The 22,388-nt window shown below is 52.7% G+C and overlaps 1 protein-coding gene across 1 annotated transcript in view; it reads left to right on the top strand.

The window, feature by feature from the left end:
* The window catches only part of LRFN2 (leucine rich repeat and fibronectin type III domain containing 2), a 186,556-nt gene extending 174,679 nt beyond the window's left edge, over positions 1 to 11,877 (top strand). Inside the window, exon 4 of the mRNA XM_012640828.1 lies at positions 10,920 to 11,877. Within this exon, the coding sequence (XP_012496282.1) occupies positions 10,920 to 11,877 (958 nt within the window). The remainder of the gene's footprint in view (positions 1 to 10,919) is intronic.
* The last annotated feature ends 10,511 nt before the right edge of the window (positions 11,878 to 22,388 follow it).

Genomic DNA, 22,388 nt, shown 5'->3' on the forward strand with positions numbered 1-22,388 from the left:
GAGAAGAGAGTGGGAGCGGTGAGGCTCAAGGTGGCCGTGGGGAAAGCACAGGACCCGTCCACTGACAGTCCGCTCCGCGTGAGCCGCGGTGGATACGCGCGATCCGATGTCCTCTTGGGGAGGGCGTGCTCACGAGCAGGGTGATATTCCACTGGGGGAATGTGGAGTCTCACTCTGTCCTCTGCCGCCCAGACCCCTCCCACCCCCAGGGAAAAGGGCCAAAGACAAACCGGCGTGCGACCAGACGGGAGCAGCCGGGAGGCAGGCTGGACACCCTGTTGAGAGGAAAGGGTCGGGAGGAAGGGAAATGTTACTCCTGGAGAAGCGAAAACCCGAGGTGGGGTGAGAGAGCTGCCTCATGGCTTGGGAAGCGCGGACATGTGTGAAAGAAAGAAGCGGCCTTGTCTGGGCGCCCCGGGGGTGGCGTCAGGGCTGGCAGGAGGAAGGAGTGGGCTGTCAGACCACAGCCTCACGTGAACCATGCAGGGTTGTCCAGAGCCGGGATGACAGCCTGGCGCGTCCCTGGAAGTGTGTGAGCGGAGGGTGCTGACAGCCAGTAGGCCTGTTATGGAGGCGCTGATGACCAGGGTGGCTCTCAGGGCCATTCCCAGCCCGAGTTCCTGCAGTCTGTGGACGGAGAGGGCAGAGGGAGAACTAGGAATGGCCAGCGGACACAGAGGACAAGCTGGTCCCAGCGCCCTGCACCGAGACAGACTGCCAGACCTCAGACGGCGGGCCTCCTGAGCCGGACGGGTACCTGCCCCATCAGCTGGTACCTGGCCTCATGCCTGGATTCCTTGCTCTGACCTCACTGGGGCCGCTGGACAACTCCCTTGGTCACAATCACTAGCATAAATAGAGCGCTCACTACGGATCAGACACTGTTCAAATTACAGGGATTGACTCGGTCCTCATAGCATCCCTGTGAGGGGCTCAATCATCTGCCCCTTTGACGGGGAGGTTAAGTGGCTTGCCCAAGTTCACGCAGCTGGCCAGTGATGGGGCCAGGGTTCGAACCCAGGGGCTCCAGTGCCAACACCTATACTCTGACCTCCTGTTTATCCTCTGCATGAAGGAGCCCCACCGAGCAGGGCGGAAGGCCCTCCCTGACAAGTCATCTCCACCCACACCGGCGCTGGTGACCTTCCCAAACCTTTGCCAGGCAGCTGGGTCTGCCATGCCACCCACTCCAGGGAGCAAAGGCTGGGCCTCCCCAAGTGTGATCCTCACCTGTCACCAGGTAAACTCTGGGGGAATGAGCACAGAGGCAGCCTACTGGGGCCCAGCTCGCTGTGGCCCAATTTCCAGTAACCTCTGCAATCACTCAGCCACGTGTCTTCTGAAAAAGAGTCAGATTGGGGGTGGGAGGGAGATACAGTGTTCAAGTGTTGAAGCCGAGACATCTCCCTGCCAGTCCAGCTGGGATCAGGCACTGCCCAAGCCGCCCGGTTTCTGGCTTGTGTGAGGTTTACCTGCCTGAAATCCCCGAGGCCTGGATCTCCACCATCAGAGAGACATTTCTTTTGGGCTAAGTGGGTTAAGCATTGCCCACTCCTTTATGTAACGGACCCTCATGTGGAGCTCACTCTGTGCTGGACACTGACTCATTGAATCTTCACAACAACCCTCTAAGGCAGAGATTACGAATGCCCCGTTTTACAGAAATAGGATATTTCTAAGGAACTAAGTCACAGAGAGGTTAAGAAACTTGCCCAGGGTAAGGTATTGCTGCTTAAGTGGCAGAGCCAGGACTCGAACCCTGCCGTGTGGCCCAGAGTCTGTACGCATGAGCACCGCACTCTGCTGCCTCTTCAGCTGCCCTTTCTAATGGCCACATTCCTGGGAGGGAGGGCTGACCTCTATCACTGTCATTGAATTTATCAGGGATTCTTCTTAATAGAGATGCATCAGAAGTGTAAGGGGTGGCTTGAAGATAGGAAGTGAAAAAGCAGAAACAGGGTATAGAAACAAAGGACCAGAGGGAGCCCGACATCCCAGTGTGGCCAAGGGCTGTCCCTGCCTGAGGACCAGGGAAGGCAGCGCTGCCAGTGGGACTGAGCCGCGGGGAGCGGCTGGGGTGCAGGCTGAGCATGACGGTCAGAGCACTCCCGGGGACAGGTGAGCTTAAGCCAGGCTCCCCAGAGAGAGCACGCTGCACCCAGAGGTCCTAGGAGCTGAGGGAAGCTGCAAGAACCACAAAGAAGGGACGCAGCCTCCAGAGCCTGCGAGAGCACGGAGAGCAGCTCAAGGCCTGGACTGAAGCCTCCATGACCAAGTCCTCCCTTGGCATGAGCTGCGCCTGAGCTGGACAACCTCCCTGGACCAGCCCGGCTGTCTGGTATGTCAGGGCTCACATAGAAAGTGACACTCTTCATACCACCTGCTGGGGCACATGGACGGAGCTGCTCAGCGTGTTCTAGAACAGCACCGTCCAATAGAAATGTCTGTGATGATGGCAATGTTCCACGCGGTGCTATCCTGTGTGGTGGCCACTGGCCACATGTGATTACTGAGCACTTGAAATCTGGCTGGCATGACTCAGGAACTGAATTTTTAATTCTATTTGCTTTTAATCAATTTGAAGTTAAATTTAAATGGTCACATGCAGCCACTGTGTTGGGCAGTGCTGATATAGAACATTCATTTTGTTTACCAATCCAACAAATGTTTTCAAGGGCCTACTATGTGCCCAGTGTTGTTGTAGCCGCTGGGGAAACATCAGTGAACAAAACAGACAAAATAGTCCTGATTTCAGGGAGCCGGCACGCAAGGAGAGAAAGACGGCTAACAGTAAGCACAGTAAGTAAATTACATTGCCTATCGGGCAATAAAAGCACAACGGGGAAAATGGGACAAAGTGAGAGGCTTGGGGAGGCCCAAGTGTTAAACAGGGTGGTCAGGGACGGGCTCCCTGAAAACTCAGCATCGGAGCAGAGACTTGAATGGGCGAGACAGTGAGCACAGGGATATCTGGAGAAGAGCATCCGGGCAAAGGGAACAGCCAGTGCAGAGGCCCTGAGGCAGGGGCACCCTTGGCAGGTTCAAGAAGCAGCAGGCTCCCGTCATCCCACCTGCAGGGCTGTGCTAGCCGGGGGAGGCGGCTGCGGAGGGCTGCAAGTGTGCAAAGAATGGAGCGCGACGGGTTCCCGCCGTCCTCACAGCCCAGGGCAGTGCACCAGGTTGGTCAGGACACCTTCCATAGGTGGAGACTCGGGCACCAGTTTCCACCTCCCCTCAGGCCCGGTTTTCGTCACCACCCCAGGGTCCCCTGGCAGAAGGGGACGAAGGCATGGGGAAGGCACTCCCGGTCTTGTGAAGGCTCAGCCCGAGGTGGCACACGCCACTTCCTCCACATCCCATTTGCCAGAAGGTGCCACTTGGACACACCTCACTGCAGGGGAGGCTGGGAATGTAGTCTAGGCGGGAGGCCACGGAGGCCACGAAAGGGGAGCGGGGTTCTGGTAGTCAGCGCACAGGCTTTGCCACGGGGACGAGGAGGAAACGCTCAGACTCCCCTCCCATTCCCGTTCCCTGAGGCCCCAAACTCCTTTTATGGGGACGAAGTCTGTTCCATCAGGAAAGAGACGGCTTAGCCTGCAAGGGTCTCTGGGAGAGGTCACACAGGGGTCACCTTAGAAGTGTCAGGAGATGTGGGAGCCTCTGGGGGAGCGGGACTGGGTGGGGGAAGAGGGGCAGAACGGTCACTAACATTGCCTGGGACCAGGCCCCTGACGTACCGTGTATACGTGAACACCCACACCCTGACACGCACACACGTGTCACGAATACACACGTTCACCTGACAAATGGAATGTCTTAGATACACAGACATACTCCACACACGTCTTCTCCAGCACACACACGTTTGCCTACACGCTGCACTCCCCCACCCCAAACATATCTGTGTCGTCCTTCCATGAAAGGTCTTCAGGAGCCCTTGCCCTGAGCCTCGAGGGTATAGAATGACACCTCTCCAGAAAGATCTCAGGACCGGCCTGTGCCTGAGAGTTCCCAGCTAGCTATCCTTTGCACTGAAATAAGAACCCCTCACCTGTGTTTAGGCCTTAACATTTAACAAAGCACTTGCACTCACTGCTCAGCCATAGGGTAAATATGTACTCAGCGTCAACTCCAGGCCAGACAGCATGATTGGCAGTAGAGATACAAAGATGTCCTCAAGGGAAACCACCCCCAGGGAGAAGGGCTCTCCAGGGGGACGGATGGAAGGAGGTGTAGGGAGAAGGAAGAGAAGGAAGCTCTGGTGAGGTCAGAGGTGATACATGAGCCAGGTCTTAAAGGACGAGGTCACCAGCTGGAGAAAGCGATGACGTTTCCAGAAGAGGGATGCGGATGCTGTACGCAATGGGATCAAGTGGGCTTGTTTGGAGCGTGATGAGTGATTCCAGAAAGGTGGAAAAGTGTTTCCTAAAGCTGGAGTTGCACCAGGTCCAGCCAAGATGTGCTGCTGCTGACACGAAGTAACAATAATTTTTCCCCAAGTGTGAGGAAGTAATGATAAGTTAGTAGAATATTCTCATCAAGATACATGTTACCTCCTGTGTCATTCATGATTCAGTCAGAAAAATAAAACAACAATTTAGGGTTTTGAAAGAGGGAATTCAGTGCAGGGACTGGGCTATGGAGACGACACTGTCAACCAGGGGACGGATGGTGAGGTGTCACAGATTGGCAACAGCAGGGAGCCACTAGCGCTTGTCCACCCCCATCCAAGGCTGGAAGACCACAGATCGCGGGAGGAGGTGGTATGACCAGAGGGTGAGATCCAAGTGTGTCTGGCAGGAGCTAGAACCCAGTAGCTGGAATCACAGAGGAGACTCCGGGGCTGACAGGGAGAAACCGCTTGAAGAAGAAAAAGAGAAAGAGGTGCCTGACCTCTCCTGCCTCCCCCCACTGCCTCCCTCAGCCAACTGTACCTGCAGCCCGAGGGCACAGGAACCGAGCAACAGGCGAGGAGCCTGGCAAATGTATTTCCCCACCGCGCTCAGCAGGGCCGGCGGAGGGGGAAAGCAGATTTGAGAGCAAACAGTACAATAACCGGTACACTCCTGTGATCTCTTAAACCTCTGCTATCAGCTGTAGATGTGTTTGTTAGTGTTAAACTGAAGGAACAAATGTCAAACGAGTACTAACAGAAAAAGAGAGAAAGAAAGGCAAACAACTCAGAAGCAGCCGCTTGTGCTTGTTTTGTTTTTCCTGGGTAAGTGCTTGGGGTTGCAGTTTCAAATTGTCTTTTAGAGCTGGTGAGCCTAATTAAATTTAACACATTGGAGCAACTTAAAATAGCAATTCATGTTTTCTGCTAACAGAGATGGTGCTAGTTTACATGACGGAAAGCAACCTATCAGCATTTCAGGAACGTGTTTTTCACAGAGAGGGCAGTGACCTGATGGCTGAGCCAGTTACTGTCCTTTGTCCCTTGGATCCACTCTCCCCTCCTCCTCCTTGCTGTGTACCCTAGAAGGCTGAACAGCGTGCCCCCATGAACTTGGGCTTTTGGCTGGGTTCAGTCGTGGAGAGCAGCAGGTGGTTGGGGCAGAGAAGAGAGTGAGATCGGGCTACTTATTTGTCTGCTTCCCACCCTGTGAGGTTGCCCAGCAGCTTTCGTTCCTCAACCAAATTCTCTAGACCAGCAGTCCCCAACATTTTTGGGAACAGGGACCAGTTTCATGGAAGACAATTTTTCCATGGACGAGGAAGGGGTGATGGTTTCTGGATGAATCAAGGGCATTATGTTTGTTGTGCAGCCAAACCTCTCTGCTAATGATAATCTGTATCTGTAGCCACTCCTCAGCGCTAGCATCACCGCCTCAGCTCCACCTCAGATCATCAGGCATTAGAATCTCATAAGGAGTGTGCAACCTAGATCCCGCGCATGCGCAGTTTACAATAGGATTCACGCTCCTATGAGAATCTAATGCTGCCGCTGATCTGACAGGAGGCGGAGCTTATGCGGTGATGAGAGTGATGGGGAGCGGCTGTAAATATAGATGAAGCTTCGCTCAGCTCGCCTGCTGCTCGCCTCCTGCTGTGTGGCCCAGTTCCTAACAGGCCACAGACCAGTACCAGTTCTCAGCCTGTGGGCTGGGGACCGCAGCTCTCGATCAATGTGTATCAATGAGGGGAAGGGTGATTTTGCCTCCAGAGGATATTCGGCAATGTTTGGAGACTTTTGGTTGTCACACTGGGGGCATGTTCTGGCACCTAGTGGGTAGAGGCCAGGGATGCCATCAACATCCTACAATGCAGAGGACAGCCCCACACAGCCAAGACATATATAGCCCAAAGTGTCGACAGTGCCAAGGCTGAGAAAGCATGCTCTGGGCCAGCGCTCCTCAAGCTGTTCATCGTGAAGGACCAGTTTTGCTTTTCCCCAATCTGTTGCAGACCAGTGCTTTTGTAAGAATAGAAATAAATTATCAGAAAAAATCATCATGCATTTGAATGTGACAACCAATGCCCAATTGCTATAAAAATTTAACGCTTACTCTCAACTTCTGTACTGTTTGATGATGGAAGGGGGACACTAGTTCATGGACAGCATCCGTCTGGGGGCCACACCATGAGTAATACTGACCTATACGATTCTCTCTCCTTTGTGGGCCTGGAGGTGGGGAGGGGAGAACAGCTAAATTGCTACTAACCCTGGGTTATTGCATGTTCCTGGTTGTCCCCCAAACCCTATCCACCTCTTTGCAATTAGTCCCTTTATAAATGAGGTCTTCAATTATCCCTCTGAGAGTGTGCCTTCTGCCCCCGAAGGGCCTGGCTGATTCTGAGGCGTTTTCCTACGTGAGCAAGTTTTCGAGAATGTGGCAAAGTCAGAGGGCATGTGGGTGGGAGGACAAGAACGTGAGAGCAGACTGGTTTGGGCGCCCAGCTAAGGAGCTTGGACTGTCTCTCGTAGATCATGGCTCGCTCTTGAGCAGTGTCTCAGCAGACAGGGGGCACGGCCAGAGTCGTGTTTTAGGCGGAGCGCTCTGGAGATGGTGGTGTGCCAGTGGACGCTCAGGGCGCACGGGCTGAGTCAGAGAGCCCGCCTGGGCGCTGCTGTGTCCATCCAGACCAGAAAGGGAGCGGCCAGGGCAAAGGTGTGTGTGGGTAGAAGGCAGAGTGTGTGCACATGGTGCAGCCTACCAGCCACAGTGACGGGTTGAGGGCAGGAACGAAGGGGCAGCCTGGTTTCCCCAGAGCTAACTTAGGGGGTGGTCGGTGGTTTGTTGGGGGCATCATGGGAGACAGAGGCACAAGGGTGGAGATGCATTCCGTTTCAGTCCTGCCCATTTCGCGTGCCTTTCTCATGCAGTTTGTCCATTGGCTGCCCGGAGCAGGGCGTGGTCTAGCTTCTGATTAAGAAGTGTGGCTCTAGATCCCCGTGGATCCCATCTCCCCTCAGCCCTGTCATCCTTCCCCCAAGGGGAAGTGCAAACTGTTTCACTTCCTCCTTCTCTAACTGGGAGTGATAATAACTTCCTCGGGGGGCGGCGGGGGGGGGTTGGCAGGAAATTAAATGAGATGATGCGCGTAAACTTCCCAGCACAAGATAATCCCTCAGTGATATGGTTATTGTTATTAGCGAGGCAAACTTGACCTTGCCAGCCGAGGCCATTTTGAGTCAGCTGGCTCTGGCTCTCCTGAAGTTCCCCCAACTCCTCCTGCCCCGAGATACACATACACACACCATGGGGGAGAGGAACCAGGAGCTGCCTTCCTGCTCCTCATCTGACCCTGGGAAGCGGGCTTGTTCCTCTGTTTCTGATGGGCTCGTTACAGTGGGAAGATTTGCCAAGCCTGGTCCTTGCTCCCTGGAGCCAGCGGCCTGCCCTGTTACACCTGCATCAGCAGCACAGCCCAACTGCAGCGTCGACACGTTGTGATTTCCCCTGACTTGGGAAGCAGACAGGGTCCCATACAAAGTTGCCCAGGAAGGACAGGAAGATGGGACAGTGTCCGAGATGCAGCACTGCCCAGTGGTCAGAAGCAGAACCCTGGAGCCAGACTGCCTGCTTTGGCTCCAGCTCTGCCACTTACTAGCTGGGCATCCTTGGGCAAGTAGCTAAACCTTTCTGTGCCTCAGTTTCTTATGTGCAAAGTGGCAATGACAGAACAGTAAATACCTCCTGACAATTATTGGCAGTATTAAATGAGATATCCCCCTTAGATATCTCAAAATAATGCCTGGCACAGAGTAAGCCCTCATATTAGCTACTCTTCATCTTTTGTTGTTATTAGTGGTAGTAATGGTGATAGTATTAGAGTCTGCTTCCTAGGAGAAAGTGGCTAAACACCGAGACAATTTCTGGGCTTATAGTGCATTTTCTGTGTCCTGAGGTTGTTGTGTTAAATGGAGCAATGAATGTGGAAACCCATGTCACATAACAGGTGTTCAATAAACGAACATGCCTGTCGCCTCCTCAGCTGCATGTGCTCTTACATTGTTCCTGCTCAGCAAGGTGGTGGAGCGCAGTGATGTAGAGCAGGCTGGAGCTGACTCCTGGGTCTCAATCCCTGCTCTGCCATCTTTGCTTAACACCTCTGCACCCGTTTCCCCATCTGTCAAAGGAGGATCAGGTTGGTGGCTCCCTCAGAGAGTTGCTATAGGACTACGCTGACATAGGGCACTTAAAACAGAGCCTGGGACAAGGTTACCAGATGATATTTGCCCATATTATTGTCGCTGTTCTGGGTGTGCTTAGCTCTTGCCTTTCCAACTCACATCACTAGCCCTGAGGGAGAAGAAACCAGGCCTCGGGGAACTCAAGTGTTCCCTGCAGCACTGGCCACACAGCGCTCCTGGGGCCCTGCCCAGCAGATGTCCCAGCAGGCCAGGATCCTGCTGCTGGAGGAGTGTGAGCCACAGCGGGCTCTGAGCCCTGCTCCAGGGAAGACAGTAGTGGACCAGCACAGGCCAAGGCAGACTTCCCACTGCAGTGAGGAAAAACGCCCCCATATCTGTCACATGCTAAGGAATGAGCCCAGACGGTGGACCCAGAAGCTAGTGTTAAAAAAGTCCCAACTACCTTGTCCTGGCAGTCCCAGCTCTGTGACAAATCACCTGGCCTCTCTGAGCGTGAGCCCACCCTTCTCTGTGAAGTGTGAGTGCGGATCACTGCCCTCACAGGACTGTCCTGAGGCCCAGGTAACAGTGTGGCTGTGCAGTCCTTGGATAGGCCTAAGGGGCTGGCTGCAGGGTCCTTGCTGGGGCCACCTCCCCACCCTCCCGCCCCAAACACTGTGCTGGGGTAGGGGTGGGTCTGGGGCTCAGTTTCCTCCAGTGTGGCTCCCCCAGCAGAGAGGGCCAGGACGCTGAGGAGGGAGGCAGCGGCCTCCAGGGCTGCCCACTGACAGGATGTCAATATCTGCCTGTCAGCTCCAATCCTTCCACAGGTTCCCAGGCGGAAGTTTTCAGACTTTGGTATTTCATAGTTGAGATCTCAATTAAGTTGCCTGGCTCTGGGTTTGAGGGGTTCATGGGACCTCACGGAGCCCTTTCATTCTCAGGCGGTGGGGAATGGGAGAATGGGGACTTTGGGGGAATGGAGGAGCTCCCAGGAAAGCTATAGAATGGCACTCTCAGGCCTAGGTCAGTATTTCTGCAGGAGTGTTCATGGAGGCGACAAAGGCACCATTTCTGGAGGCAGCAGAAGGCATGATGCCTCGACAAGGGTCTTGGAGAACAGGGTTTGCATCCGGGCTCCAGGCAGGAGGGGCCCAGGCTGCAGTGGGCAGGCGCCAGCGTGGGGAGACTGCTGCCCCCAGACTCTACACTAGGGTGGAGGGGGCAGTCAAAGTCCTCCTGACTAGAGAAACTCCCCCCAGGGCTCTTGAGTGAGCCCGGCTACTATGGCTACAAGGAGGGATCGTCCCTACCTTCTGAGATGCAGAATTGCCCTCCAGTCTTCCACACTGCGCTGTCCCTCCCCCTCCAAGCGGCGCGCCTGCCTCTCCGGCTTCCAGCCCCCTTCTGCTTGGACCCCCAGCCACAGGCTGCCGCAGCAAATGCTCTCCCTCCTGAGTCACGGAGATGAGGGTGGCGGTGGCTCCTCCGGGCAGGACCCTGTCCCTGACTCAGCGCAGCACCTGGCCCAGAGACAAGGCTCAGGACGTGTTGAGTGTGGTCCTGATGGGTCTCAGAGGACAAGGCAAGGCTGGACTGAGCCTGAGGGGTGGGCTGGAGGGGGCCAGGCTGCCTCGACTCTCACCCTGCGCCCCCCAGAGGCTGAAGGGATATTTGCAGCAGATATGGGGGAAGGAGGGAGGTGGCGTGCCCTTGTGTATAATCTCTGCTTCTTCACACCTTTAACCTCTCTGCCTCTCCGTGTCTCCCCCTCGCCCTCCTGTGTGTCCTCCCTCACCCCTGCTTGAGTCTCTCCCCTTCTTCTCTTCACCTCCACCTCTCAACCCCTCTTGCCTCTGCCTCGCCCCGTCCCTTTCCCGCTCCCCTCCTCTTCACGCTCACTGCCTGTTTGTTTCCCTACCTTCTGGGTCATCTTCCTCACCGGATCGCTGATGTGTCTTTCTCTGTCCACACCTCTCTGTGACACTCCATGCCTGAATCCTTCTCTCTCTCTTTCCTTTTCACCCCAACCTAACTCTCCGTTTCCTGACCTGGGTCTCTACTCACATGTTCTTCTGCGCTATTCCTTATGCCCTATTCCTGCCACCTGCTGCCCCTGCCCTGCCTCCTCCCCCTCCTCTCTGTCTCTCCCCTTTTGTGTCTCTTCACCCCTCTGTGGCTCTTTCTTGCTCTGGGCCCCTGTGTCTCTCTGTCCCTGAGTCTGTTTGGCTCTGTCTCTCCCCTCCCCCTCTCTGTCACTCTCTCCCCTTCTGCCTCCATTCCCTCCCCATCACCCTGCCCTTCCCCCCACCCCTAACGCTCTGTGTCCACCTCCCCTCCCCAGGATGATCCCAGCCTCCAACAAGGCCTTCGTGGTCAACAACCTGGTGTCGGGGACTGGCTACGACTTATGCGTGCTGGCCATGTGGGACGACACGGCCACGACGCTCACAGCCACCAACATCGTGGGCTGCGCCCAGTTCTTCACCAAGGCCGACTACCCACAGTGCCAGTCGATGCACAGCCAGATCCTGGGCGGCACCATGATCCTGGTCATCGGGGGCATCATCGTGGCCACGCTGCTGGTCTTCATCGTCATCCTCATGGTGCGCTACAAGGTCTGCAACCACGAGGCGCCGGGCAAGATGGCTGCAGCAGTGAGCAACGTGTACTCGCAGACCAACGGGGCCGCGCCGCCCCCGGGGACCGGCACGCAGGCCGCTCCGCAGGGCCCGCCCAAGGTGGTGGTGCGCCGCGAGCGCGCGGACTTCGGCCTGGCGCGCGGCAGTGACTCGTCCTCCTCCAGCTCCCTGGGCAGCGGGGAGGCGGCGGGGCTGGGACGGGGCCCCTGGAGGCTCCCACCCCCCGCCGCGCGCCCCAAGCCCAACCTTGACCGCCTGATGGGGGCCTTTGCCTCCCTGGACCTCAAGAGTCAGAGAAAGGAGGAGCTGCTGGACTCCAGGACTCCAGCCGGGAGGGGCTCTGGGACCTCGGCCAGGGGCCGCCACTCGGACCGAGAGCCGCTGCTGGGGCCCCCCGCCGCGCGGGCCAAGAGCCTGCTCCCCTTGCCCCTGGAGGGCAAGACCAAACGCAGCCACTCCTTCGACATGGGGGACTTTGCGGCCGCCGCCGCGGGGGGCGTCGCCCCCGGTGGCTACAGTCCCCCTCGGAGGGTCTCGAACATCTGGACGAAGCGCAGCCTCTCTGTCAACGGCATGCTCTTGCCCTTTGAGGAGAGTGACCTGGTGGGGGCCCGGGGGACTTTCGGCAGCTCCGAGTGGGTGATGGAGAGCACGGTGTAGGCGGGGTTGGGCGTCCTCCCTGCCCTGCTTTCGGGGTGGGAGAAGAAGGGGAAAGAATCTTTGCTGGCAAGTCTTTGCGGAGTTTCCATGGTGATGTTTACATCCAGGGACAGTTTCGTCTCCCTGTCAATGGCCTCTTGTTCCCCGCCCCGCCAACACCCACATCACCTCCCCGCCACCCAGCTGGGTTGTGCTCAGGGAACGCGGACTCGCTAAAACGTCGGACTGAGCCCTGAGTGTTTGGAAAGGCGAGACCCGCCTTTCTAACCACAAATGTAGCCTACAAGCAAGCGGCTCTGGATTGCTTATGGGTCCAGTGTTGTTTTTATTTCTTAATTTATATTTTCTATTTCCCAGACTCCTCCTCTTCATTCACATGGATAGTCGAGAGAGTTTCCTGTACACACGAAGGGGTGTCCCAGCAGCCCTGGCTGTGGGTGATGGTTGCCCGTTGGCAAGAGAAGGGATTGATTCTGCTTCCACACCTATTTGGGGGAAGACTGTGGAGTCCCCTGCCCAGAGCCCTCATTACTGCCCCCCAAGCCCACACCCCACACTGGGAGGGCCAGTGGCCCCTGATACCCGACCCGGTTTCCTTCGCTCCTCAGACATGACGCTCACACCCATCACCACAGCTTAAACCAGAAGGGTAACTTCCAGCATTCTTACCTGTCGGGAGGGAGAGGGGCTTCATGCTGTAGGGCAGAGGGATCCTAACTTCTGGAGTTCCTCTCTTTCTAGGACGCTGGGGCAGAAAGACCCCATAAGCATGTGCTGGGCCACCGGGGCTTCTCTTAAGGAAGCAGTATGGGGTGGCAGAAGGAGCAGTGGACGGTGTCCAGAGCCCCATGGATTGAACAGCCAGCTGAATAACATGGATGAGACCCTTTTCTCTCTTGGGACCTCAGTTTCCTAATTTGTGAAATATTGGATTCTATTAGAAAGTCTCCAATTCCCTTCCATTTCTAAAGATCAATGGACTCTTCATGACTCCAGATGTTACTGTTTCCGGTACGGTGGTGCCAGGAGCGCAAGCTGGTAGAGCAGTCCCTACCCGTACAGGACTCAGAGGGAGAATTCTAGAGGCCTTGGAGAGGGAATGCTGAATCTTTTTAGAATGGTGATGTTTTGAAGCTTGGGGAGGTGTTTGTAATCATCCCTTCCTTAACCCTCCCTCCCCCTCTCCCAGATTATAGGAACTTGCCCAAGGTCACACAGTGAGTTAGTGACCACGTAAGGGCAGAGGCCAAGGCTGCCTACCTCATGGGGATCATATTTGGGATCTGTAACTCTGTCCTCACCCTGACTAGGGCAGTTCTGTGTCCAAAGTCTGTCCCATGTTTGTTCCTGAAGAAGGTGGCTCAGGGTGGGACGTAGGGGATGTCTTCTCATGGTTTCCTGAGGAGGATCCATCCTTAGAAATTGCAGGATGAGGATGGGAGGGGCCCGTGGGCTCCTTTCCATCTAGGGATTCATCCCCACACTCTAGACAGTGAGATTCATCCCCACACTCTAGACAGTGAGATTCATCCCTACACTCTAGACAGTGGCAAGAGAGGGAGCGGAGGAGATGTTCCCAGGGAGAAACTGCTTTAGGCAAATTGGACTGACTTCCCCCTGCATCTCTGTCCCTCCTGATCTGTTTCCTTCTGGGTCTTTCCTCATCAGCAACGCACTACCTCTCCCTCAGTCTTCCCAACTCATTCTTTCCTTTCCCAAGCCTCCATAGACCTCTGTCCTCTCTCTTGTTCTTCTCCCTCACACTTCTCCCTCCTTCCTCCACTTGCCAGCCACACAGCCCACACAGCATACAGATAAGGCCATTCGGGACTTTAAAGTTCTGATGGGTTAGACCTGGAGCTGAGCTGCTGGCCCCCACCCCCACCTAGGAACATACAAGGAGGAGGTCAGGAATGGCAGGAGGTCAGGAAGATGCAGGATTGACTCCTGGCTCCAGCCCAGGAGCCTCCGAATCCCATATCTTCCCCCTTCTTCACCATCCTCCTCCCCTCTCTGCTCGTCTTCTCTCTCCTTACCACCTCTCCACTCTCCTGTCTTCATTCTTCGTTTTCTTCCTATTACTCTCTGCCTTCCCTAGTCCTTTTCTGGTCCTGACAAGGTCATTTAGGGATCCATGACCCTGTCTTCTCCCTGACCAGGGCAGTTCTGTATCCAGAGTCTGTCCCATGTGTGTTCCTAAAGAAGGTGGCTCGAGGTGGGACATGGGGGGTGCCTTCTTGTGATAATACAAGGCTAATCTTTCCCAAGACTGCAAGATAACTTTTCGGGCCTGTCCCAATGCCAGAGCACATCCCTTCCACGGTCACAGTGGCACCCACAGAATCTAGTGACTCGAAAGGAAGTCTCTCCCACCCTTCCTCTTGTCTCTTCCCTTTTTTCCTCCTCTCTTTTCTCTCTCTGCATCTTTCCCATTCATCCTTTCAAAATGTAGCCATTGTGGAAACGGTCTCAAATACCGACTTTCTTTTTGCCTTTGGATTTGGACACACAGAGGGAAGGTGGTGGACAGCAGGAGGGGGAACCAACCACCTCACTGTCTGTTCTCATCAGCGGCCCTGAGCTCTGTCGGGACACAATATGTACTTGCTCTTGTTTGTCATGGTTTTGACTTGGAGTTCTGGAAAGCAATGTCCCTGTGGTCAGAATATAAATGCCAATCTTCTCCTTTGGTTTAAAAAAAATGTACAGTATGTACAGTTTTAAAAACAACTACCAACCACACTTCTTGGGAGGGAGGAAAAAAAAGAACATTCTCATGTCTGTGAATGTCTGCTGTTCATTTCTCTGGAAACTCTGGGTTTTTCTAAAGATGGCTCTGAAGTGGCATTTTCTCTTGCACCTGTGTTTGTTACCGCCTGGTGGGAGCCTGCCTCCTGCCAAGTTCATGTATAAGGTGGGGGAATCTTCTGAAATGAGAGCATGAGGCCGTCCCCCTGGAGTAAAGGAAGGTAGAGGAATCTGAGATGAAGCTCCAGGATGAGAAGGGACTAGCCCACCCCAGCTGCCCTGACTGTCCCACCTGACATCTCCATCCTCTGATACACCAGCCCTACCTACTTTTCCTGGCCCGAGGCCACCACAGTGCCTGGCCACTAGGGGTGCACAGGTATCCTCCACCCATTTTGGTTGAGCCCTGGATGGCATATTTTTTTCCCCAAAAGGGTCTTTTGCTAGGAAACCACAGGAGAACAAACCAAAACCCGACCCAAGATATAGAAACAGATGAGCTTCTGGAACATGGTTTCCCAATCCTGTCTTTATCTAATGTCTAGATCAGCGCTGTCTAATAGGAATAAAATGTGAGCCACACTGTAATTTTAAATTTTCTAGTAGCCACGTTAAATCAAGCATAAAGAAACAGGTGAAAATAATTTGAATCATATATTTGATTTAACCCAAATGTATCCAAAGTATTATTTTAACATGTAATCTGTCTAAAGTTATTAATAGGGCATTTTATAATCTTTTTGTGGTACAAAGTTTTAGAAACCTAGTGTGTATATCACACGTATGAGAGATCTCAATTTAAACTAGCCACTTTTAAAGTTCTTGGGAGCCACACGTGGCTAATAGTGGCCATTGTATTGGACAGCGTGGCTCTACACATACAAGAATTGACTTGAAAACACAGCTTTTAAAATGGGAAGGAAACTAACACTTAGTTCCTACAGCTTCCAGGTACAGTGCTTGGTGCTTCACATACATTTCTCACTGAACCCTCACTGAAACCTTTTAAGGTAGATATGATTATGTCCATTTTACAAATGAAGCGACTGAAGCTCAGAGGGATTAAGTAACTTGCCCAAGGTCACACAGTAAATTTGACTGCAAAGCCTTAGTTCTTTCCATGACACCACACTGCCTCCCCTATCCTTTCTTCCTTCCTTCAAGCTGTTATAGATTGTATTTTATGTTGACTGAACTACTCAAACTTACAGCCTAATCTAGAATCCCTTAATTTGGCCTCAGGTCTGGTAGAATCCTCAGAGTGTTGACTCTAGGCAAGAGCACCTTGGTTAAGTGGTTCCTTCTGACCTCACACTGGCTTTTCTGGCCCCTCCTGGCTTATAACACATTCCCTCCTCTGGCCAGGAAGATTCCTCCAGGATTCAGACTGCTCTTCCCGGACCGCCCTGTGGTTATCTCTTCTCCCCTTTTGGTGACCCCTAGGAGGAGCCTTGTTCAATGAGATGAAAAACCTCACACCAGCTTTATCCAGCGTCCAAGCCCGTCTTCTCACCTCTTCCTATTCTAAAACCCTTGCCAACCCAGACCCTCTTTCCTGATACAGGGAAGCCTTCAGCTCCTCAATTTTTGGTGGAGGTGAGATGGTTGATATAACATGAGCCCAGTTGATTACGAAGCTTTCTGGCAACGAGTTCAACCCCCTTCCCCATATTCTTCATAATGACATATCCCTCAGGTTCCTCTCAAAGGAAGTGTTTATTTTTTTATTCTTCCATGATTACAGTGTTGAATTTCCAAAAGACCTGAGGCACACTTTTGTTAAGGGATATAATTTTCAACCAGGTAAGAGGAAGGCCACTGTCTCAGATTTCCCCCTTCCAAAATGGAAAGTAACTTTTCTTCCAAAGTTTGTGGGTATTGATTTTTCATAAGTACAGCCTGAGTACTTCTGTGTCCTCTGTTCTCAGTATGTCTGCAGTGAAGGTCTCAGAGCTTTAGCAAGCTGGGTGGCGCTTCCTCTGTTCTTGCAGCCATAGAGATTTCTGCAAAGTGCTGCTGAAAAAATAGACACACTTATTCAAAAGAAAAGACTGTTGGCAGGCAGCCGTCAGAACCTGAACACACAGTTTTAAATATCACACCTAGATTCTCAAACCCGGCTATTCCATGTGATTCAGTTGGCAGCGAGAAAAGTTTGTATGACAAGAAGGCTTCTCACAAGTAGATGCCTGAGGTTTCCACCTTTGCATCATAGAATCAGCCCCATTCAGGTTAATCCCTCGATGTCTAAAAGGAGCACTACCCCTTCACAGTTTAAAAATATCTATTTGTGCTTTCAGACTTTAAACCAAAGATCTTAGTTTTTCAGCTTCCATCATCTGAATTAAGGTTCTCCACCTCACAGTCAATGTTTACAACAAGGCTCGTGGATTTCCCTTCCCCGAAGCTTCTAGTAGATGGAAATTGACATGCTTCCCCCAGACCAAAGAGGCCTTGACCTCTAAGGCTATCCTGTGATCCCCATCAGAGCCGTCTCGGATCTTCTGACAGGTCCAGTGATCTTTCCCCACATCCTCATTTCGGATAACGTCTGCGATTTTTCTTCTGCTCACTGACTCTGGGGAAGTGGGCCCACATTGCGGACTCTTCTCTAGTTATTTTCCTGTTCTTGTTGGGATAATTGATCTTACGGTCCCTTTACCCAACAGCCAAACGTGCTCCTGGTGAATCAGAGCCAGGATTCTCCTCCACCATCTCACGCTAGAGTGTGTCTGGGGCGGGGACAAGGAAGATGTCATGATCTAGTTCTTTCTGAGATGTCAGTGGATCCTGCAGTTACACACTTGGTTCCCTATTTATGAGGGAGTGGAGCTGGAACTTCACCCATCTCCATGGGATCCCTGAAGCCATCTGGTCTACCGCGGTAAGCCCACTGACCAGCCTCCCACTGCCCCAGCGCCTCCGTCCAGCCTGTCCATCTGGTCAGCTGATGATGAGCACACTCCCTCTTCCTCGGCACCTCCTCTGCGACATGTGTTCACTGGCACGCCCGAAACAACTCTAACATTGATGTACCTTGCAAGGGTGAGTTTTCTTTCCCTGAACCTCCTAGGCTACATCCAACATGTCCCCTGTTCCCCACCCCATGTTATCTCTGTTAGCTGACCTTTCTGACATGGTTCCCACTTGCTTGTGAAGTAAAACCTCAGAGCCTGTTTCCTCCATCACTTGGCATGTCCTGGTAAAGGCAGGCATCTTGCTCACCATGTGAGAAGAAATATTACCAGGAAGAAGGGATTTACGTCCTCAGTTACAGCCATTAATGCTGAAGGCTTTTTTCTTGGGCTCCCCGTCTTGCTCTTCCCATCCATTCCCGTGGGGATCTGTTGAGGACGCACTTCTGCCTGTCCACTAAAGATGGGCAGGTTGCCTTACCAACCCAGACTAATTATGGCAAATTTCTTATACTTTCATTAGTCGGACATAAGGTTGGCATTTTTCAGGTGGATATCGAACTGCAAAATTAAATCAATAATCATAGCTGACATTTATGGTGAGTTTCCTGTGTGCCATGCACTGTTCTAAGAGCTTTATGTAGATTATCTTGATTTATCATCAAAACAACACAATGAAATAGGTATTATTATTATTATCATTCCCATTGAGGAAGCTAAGGAGAGAAGGGTTAAATAACTTTCCCAAGGTCACACAACTCTTGAGGGACAGAGTGGGGTAAACACCTGAGAAACGGATTTGCTCAGCAACAGAGCTGCAGAGCAGATACAGGGGCTGAGTTGTCTGGGTTTCATGTCAGAGGCCTGAATCCCGGCATGTGAACCTTGACTTTCAGCAGACTGAGCCCAGAAGAAAAACAGAGAAGTGGAGAAATTAATCTGCGCTCACTCAGCAGCTTTCACTGACCTGCTGTGTGCCTGGTACCGTGCCTGGTATCGAGAAAAATAAAAGTAAAAGTGAAAGACACTGTGCATGCCCTTGAGGGCCCTACACATTCCCCGAGGGGCAGGCACAGAAGCTAGTGTTTAGATCTCCGGGTGTACAAAGATGGGGTCTGTTTCCACTCATTTCAAGATAATTTACAGATCTGGGGAAACCATTATCCAAGAAGAGACAGACAGATGGATTGGCCAAGGGCTACTCAGCCTAAGATGGCACCTCCGATTAGAAGAATTCACTGGAGTTTAAGTTATAAAATCTTGATTCATCTTACAGAGGAGGAAATTAAGACCTGGTATGGGAAAGTGAATGGCTTTGGGTCAAACATGGGCCCATTTGGGACTGGAATCCTGTCCCTAGACAAGCAGGGCCTGAAGGAGGCAACGCTAGCTGTCCTGGTAGCTCGTGAGGGACGTGGAGGGTGTGGTGGAGGGAACAAAGCGGGCCCGGAAGAGGGGCAGTTGCAGAGAGCTGGAGGGTCCCAAGTAACCCAGGACAAGCGCAGCTGCTCCTGGCTGAAGGGCTGTTTAGTGGCGGGAGCTGAGTGGAGAGCCTGTTTCTGGGCCACAGTTTCCCTTTGGATAAAATAGCAATGGTAAGTATTGACTTTAGTAAGTACATCTATGGAGTACTATGTAGTTACACAGATCACATATTGGACTGGATAAGGCAGAGTGATAACAGTCATCATTACTAATGATATGCATCATTGAAAACATTATAAATTATAGCATATTAATGATAATATTAGGTACATTAGGCTCATGGAATCTCAGGGCTGACAAAACTGTCAGAGGTCATCTGCACTAGCCTCCCTTGATAGGTATTAGAATCCCTGTTCAATATCCATAAAAACTCTTATTAATATTATTGCAGGCAAAATCATGGGTGATGAATCTCAGAACTCACCTAAGGCAAGGAGCGGCTCTCTGTGTTCTAATCAGACCAAGGCCTGATGGTTCATGGCTCTATATTCCTGGTGGGCCCCTGTGAATCCATCATTCTTGCCCGCATGGTAAATCCAGAGCCCAGACAGAAAGCAGATCCCAAACATTGCTATGGTCAAAACAGTGTTGGAGAACTAGCTACAGACCCTCGGGTCCAGCTGAGGAAATCTCAGTGGAAGGAGACGGGGAAGGGGGAAGAGAGCACACGGTAACCTCGGCTGCCTGATGCCCTTTATGTTCTGAGATACACAGCAGTCCCAACAGCAGGTGGAACGACCTGGAAAATTCTGGACCTCATTGCTAGGGTGAGGACGGTTATTCTGCCCTTCATTCATGGGTTCCCCAAGCCTTGCTCACCCTTCATTCTCATTTCAGGATTGGCCTAACAACCAAAATCTTAACACCGAGCACTCTGCAATGACACAAATGCTACCATGAAAAGCCTCCCACTGGTTTACTTCATCCCTTGGTTAACAGACTGTTTTCCTTCTAGGCTGGGGAGAGTCTGCCAGGTGGCTGGCAAATCACCCAGTGACAGCCTGGGTCTGTTCAGAGAGCTGAAGTGGGCCAGAGGTTCTCCACTTGAGATAGGAGGTGAGCACTTCCCCAGGGATGGTGGGATGGCCATAGGTAGCCCACTCACCAGTCCTCTCTGCCTCCCTGTAATACCCAGGCCCAGGTCTCCCTAGCCTAAACACCATCCACCTGCTTGACGGGGGAAGATTAAAACTGGCTCCCAATTTGGTCGTTGCTTCTGAATAAACACACCAGTCCCAATATAAATGAAGAAAGAATGTTAGAGAAATGGTTTCATCCCATCTCAAGGTCAGAGTGGGTGGCTGGAGTGTGAGGGCTAGAAGGCCCCTTGAGGGTAGAGCTGATTCCCCACAGTTTGCTTCAGGGAGAGCTGGGGCACGCCGGGACATGTTGTCAGGGATGGGCTGCCTGACCCACAAGAAGAGGTTGGCTTCCGTGTTGCAGGTAACTGGAGAAGACCGTGGGTCACCTGGGGCCTGGGAGAAGGTAGGGAGCACTAAAGTGCAGGGGCACAATTGTTCCTTGGTCGTTATACTTTTAAGAGTCCTGGTGAGATGCCACCTTCTGAGGAATCACACACACAGCTTGGGGTTAGTTCCACCTTGACCTGTGAGGGAAGCAGAGGCTGAGACTTTTCTTGGCACTTTTCTTTTGAGCCTTAAGGTCTTCCACCCTCCCTGAGTATATGGAAAATGAGCGCCCATGCCCAGCATGAGTAAAGAGGAGCAAGGTACCAAGTTTGCTTTCTACCCCAAAGATGGAGGGGGCTCAGGCCAGAGCACTGATTTTAGGTGTGGTCAGCTGGGGTTCCTTCCCCGCCTGCAACCAGCCTGGTCTGCAGAATGGTGGAAAAGACACATCACCGGAGACATTTATATGTAGAGTAGACAAAGGCAGCAGCAGAGTCGAAAAGGCTGTATAGCATCTCAGTGTGCCAAACATTTCTTTGGCATGGATTATTATTCCTTCCATTCTTTTTTTTTTTTTTCTGAGACAGAGTCTCACTGTGTAGCCCCAGCTAGAGTGCCGTGGCGTCAGCCTATCTCACAGCAACCTCAAACTCCTGGGCTCAAGCGATCCTCCTGCCTCAGCCTCCCAAGTAGCTGGGACTACAGGCATGCGCCACCATGCCCAGCTAATTTTTTCTATATATATTTTTGTTGTCCAATTAATTTCTTTCTATTTTTAGTAGAGACGGGGTCTAGCTCTTGCTCAGGCTGGTTTCGAACTCCTGAGCTCAAACAATCCACCCGCCTCAGCCTCCCAGAGAGCTAGGATTACAGGCGTGAGCCACCGTGCCCAGCCTATTCCTTCCATTCTTGACCAAAATATTACAGCTTTCTCCACTCTACGGGTTTCCCAATCTGAGGATCAAAAGTTGTTTATTTGGTTTAGTTCTTTCTTACAGAGCTTATGGGGCAGAAATGGGTCTCAAACTTCAACTCTTCTGACCTCAGAACTAGAGCTCCCTTCACACCACACCCCACACTCGGCCATTACGCTGCTGGCTGGCTGCCACAGCAGGGAAGAGGGCAAGATGTGAGGCTGGGAAGGCAGCCAGAGCTAGGAAAGACAGAGTGCACGCAAGTAGGAGAGTCAGGCTGGGGGAGGTAGGCAAAGGGCACAGAAGCCTGGAGAGTTGAGATGAAAAGGGCAGCTCTGCCAGAATTCTCCACGGACATGAGGGTCTCTCAGCTCTCCAGTGCCAATCTAGCTGGGACAGGGGTCGGAGACTGTTGCCCATTTTGGGCTAAGCAGGAAAGAAGGGGCGAGAGGAGTCCGGGCAAGGATAAGTAGGGAAAGGGAGAGGGGAAGAATCAGAAGAATCTGGTTGCAATGACACAGCTGTCCAGGTCCAGGCGTGGGTCCAGCCCACCCACGTATATGTATATGTCTACGTATAGAGGAGGGAAAGGAGCAGAGTGCTGCAGTAGGGCTCCCCCTGGAGTGTCCCTGTGGGCCCTCTACCTTGTGAAGCCAGGAGGCAAGTAGGGCCCAACTAGGAGTCGTGGTCATTTTCAGGATTCAAGTGTTTGTCTTGTCTGCTTTGAGGCTCTAGTTCCTTCCTGCGGGAAGGCAAAGACTCCTGACCCTCCTCCCCCATGTAGGAGTAGAGGCGCATTGGGAAATCCTGGCTGTATCTGTACCTGCGTTTCAAGGCTTAGTGAAGGGAGAAAGGATGGGCTTCTTCATGAATACTGGAGGCTTGAGGGCAGCCCCATTCATCAGATCCACTTGTCTCATCCAAGTCTCCACAAGGGGATGGCTGGAGACTAAATGGGCAGAGCATGCTGAGGGTAATGAGCCCTAGGACTTCCAGATAGTTCCAGAGTGCATTAATCAGTTACATCCAATCTCCTCGGG

Source organism: Propithecus coquereli, unplaced genomic scaffold (assembly GCF_000956105.1).
Source record: "Propithecus coquereli isolate 6110/MARCELLA unplaced genomic scaffold, Pcoq_1.0 Scaffold158, whole genome shotgun sequence".
Classification (NCBI taxonomy): domain Eukaryota; kingdom Metazoa; phylum Chordata; class Mammalia; order Primates; family Indriidae; genus Propithecus; species Propithecus coquereli.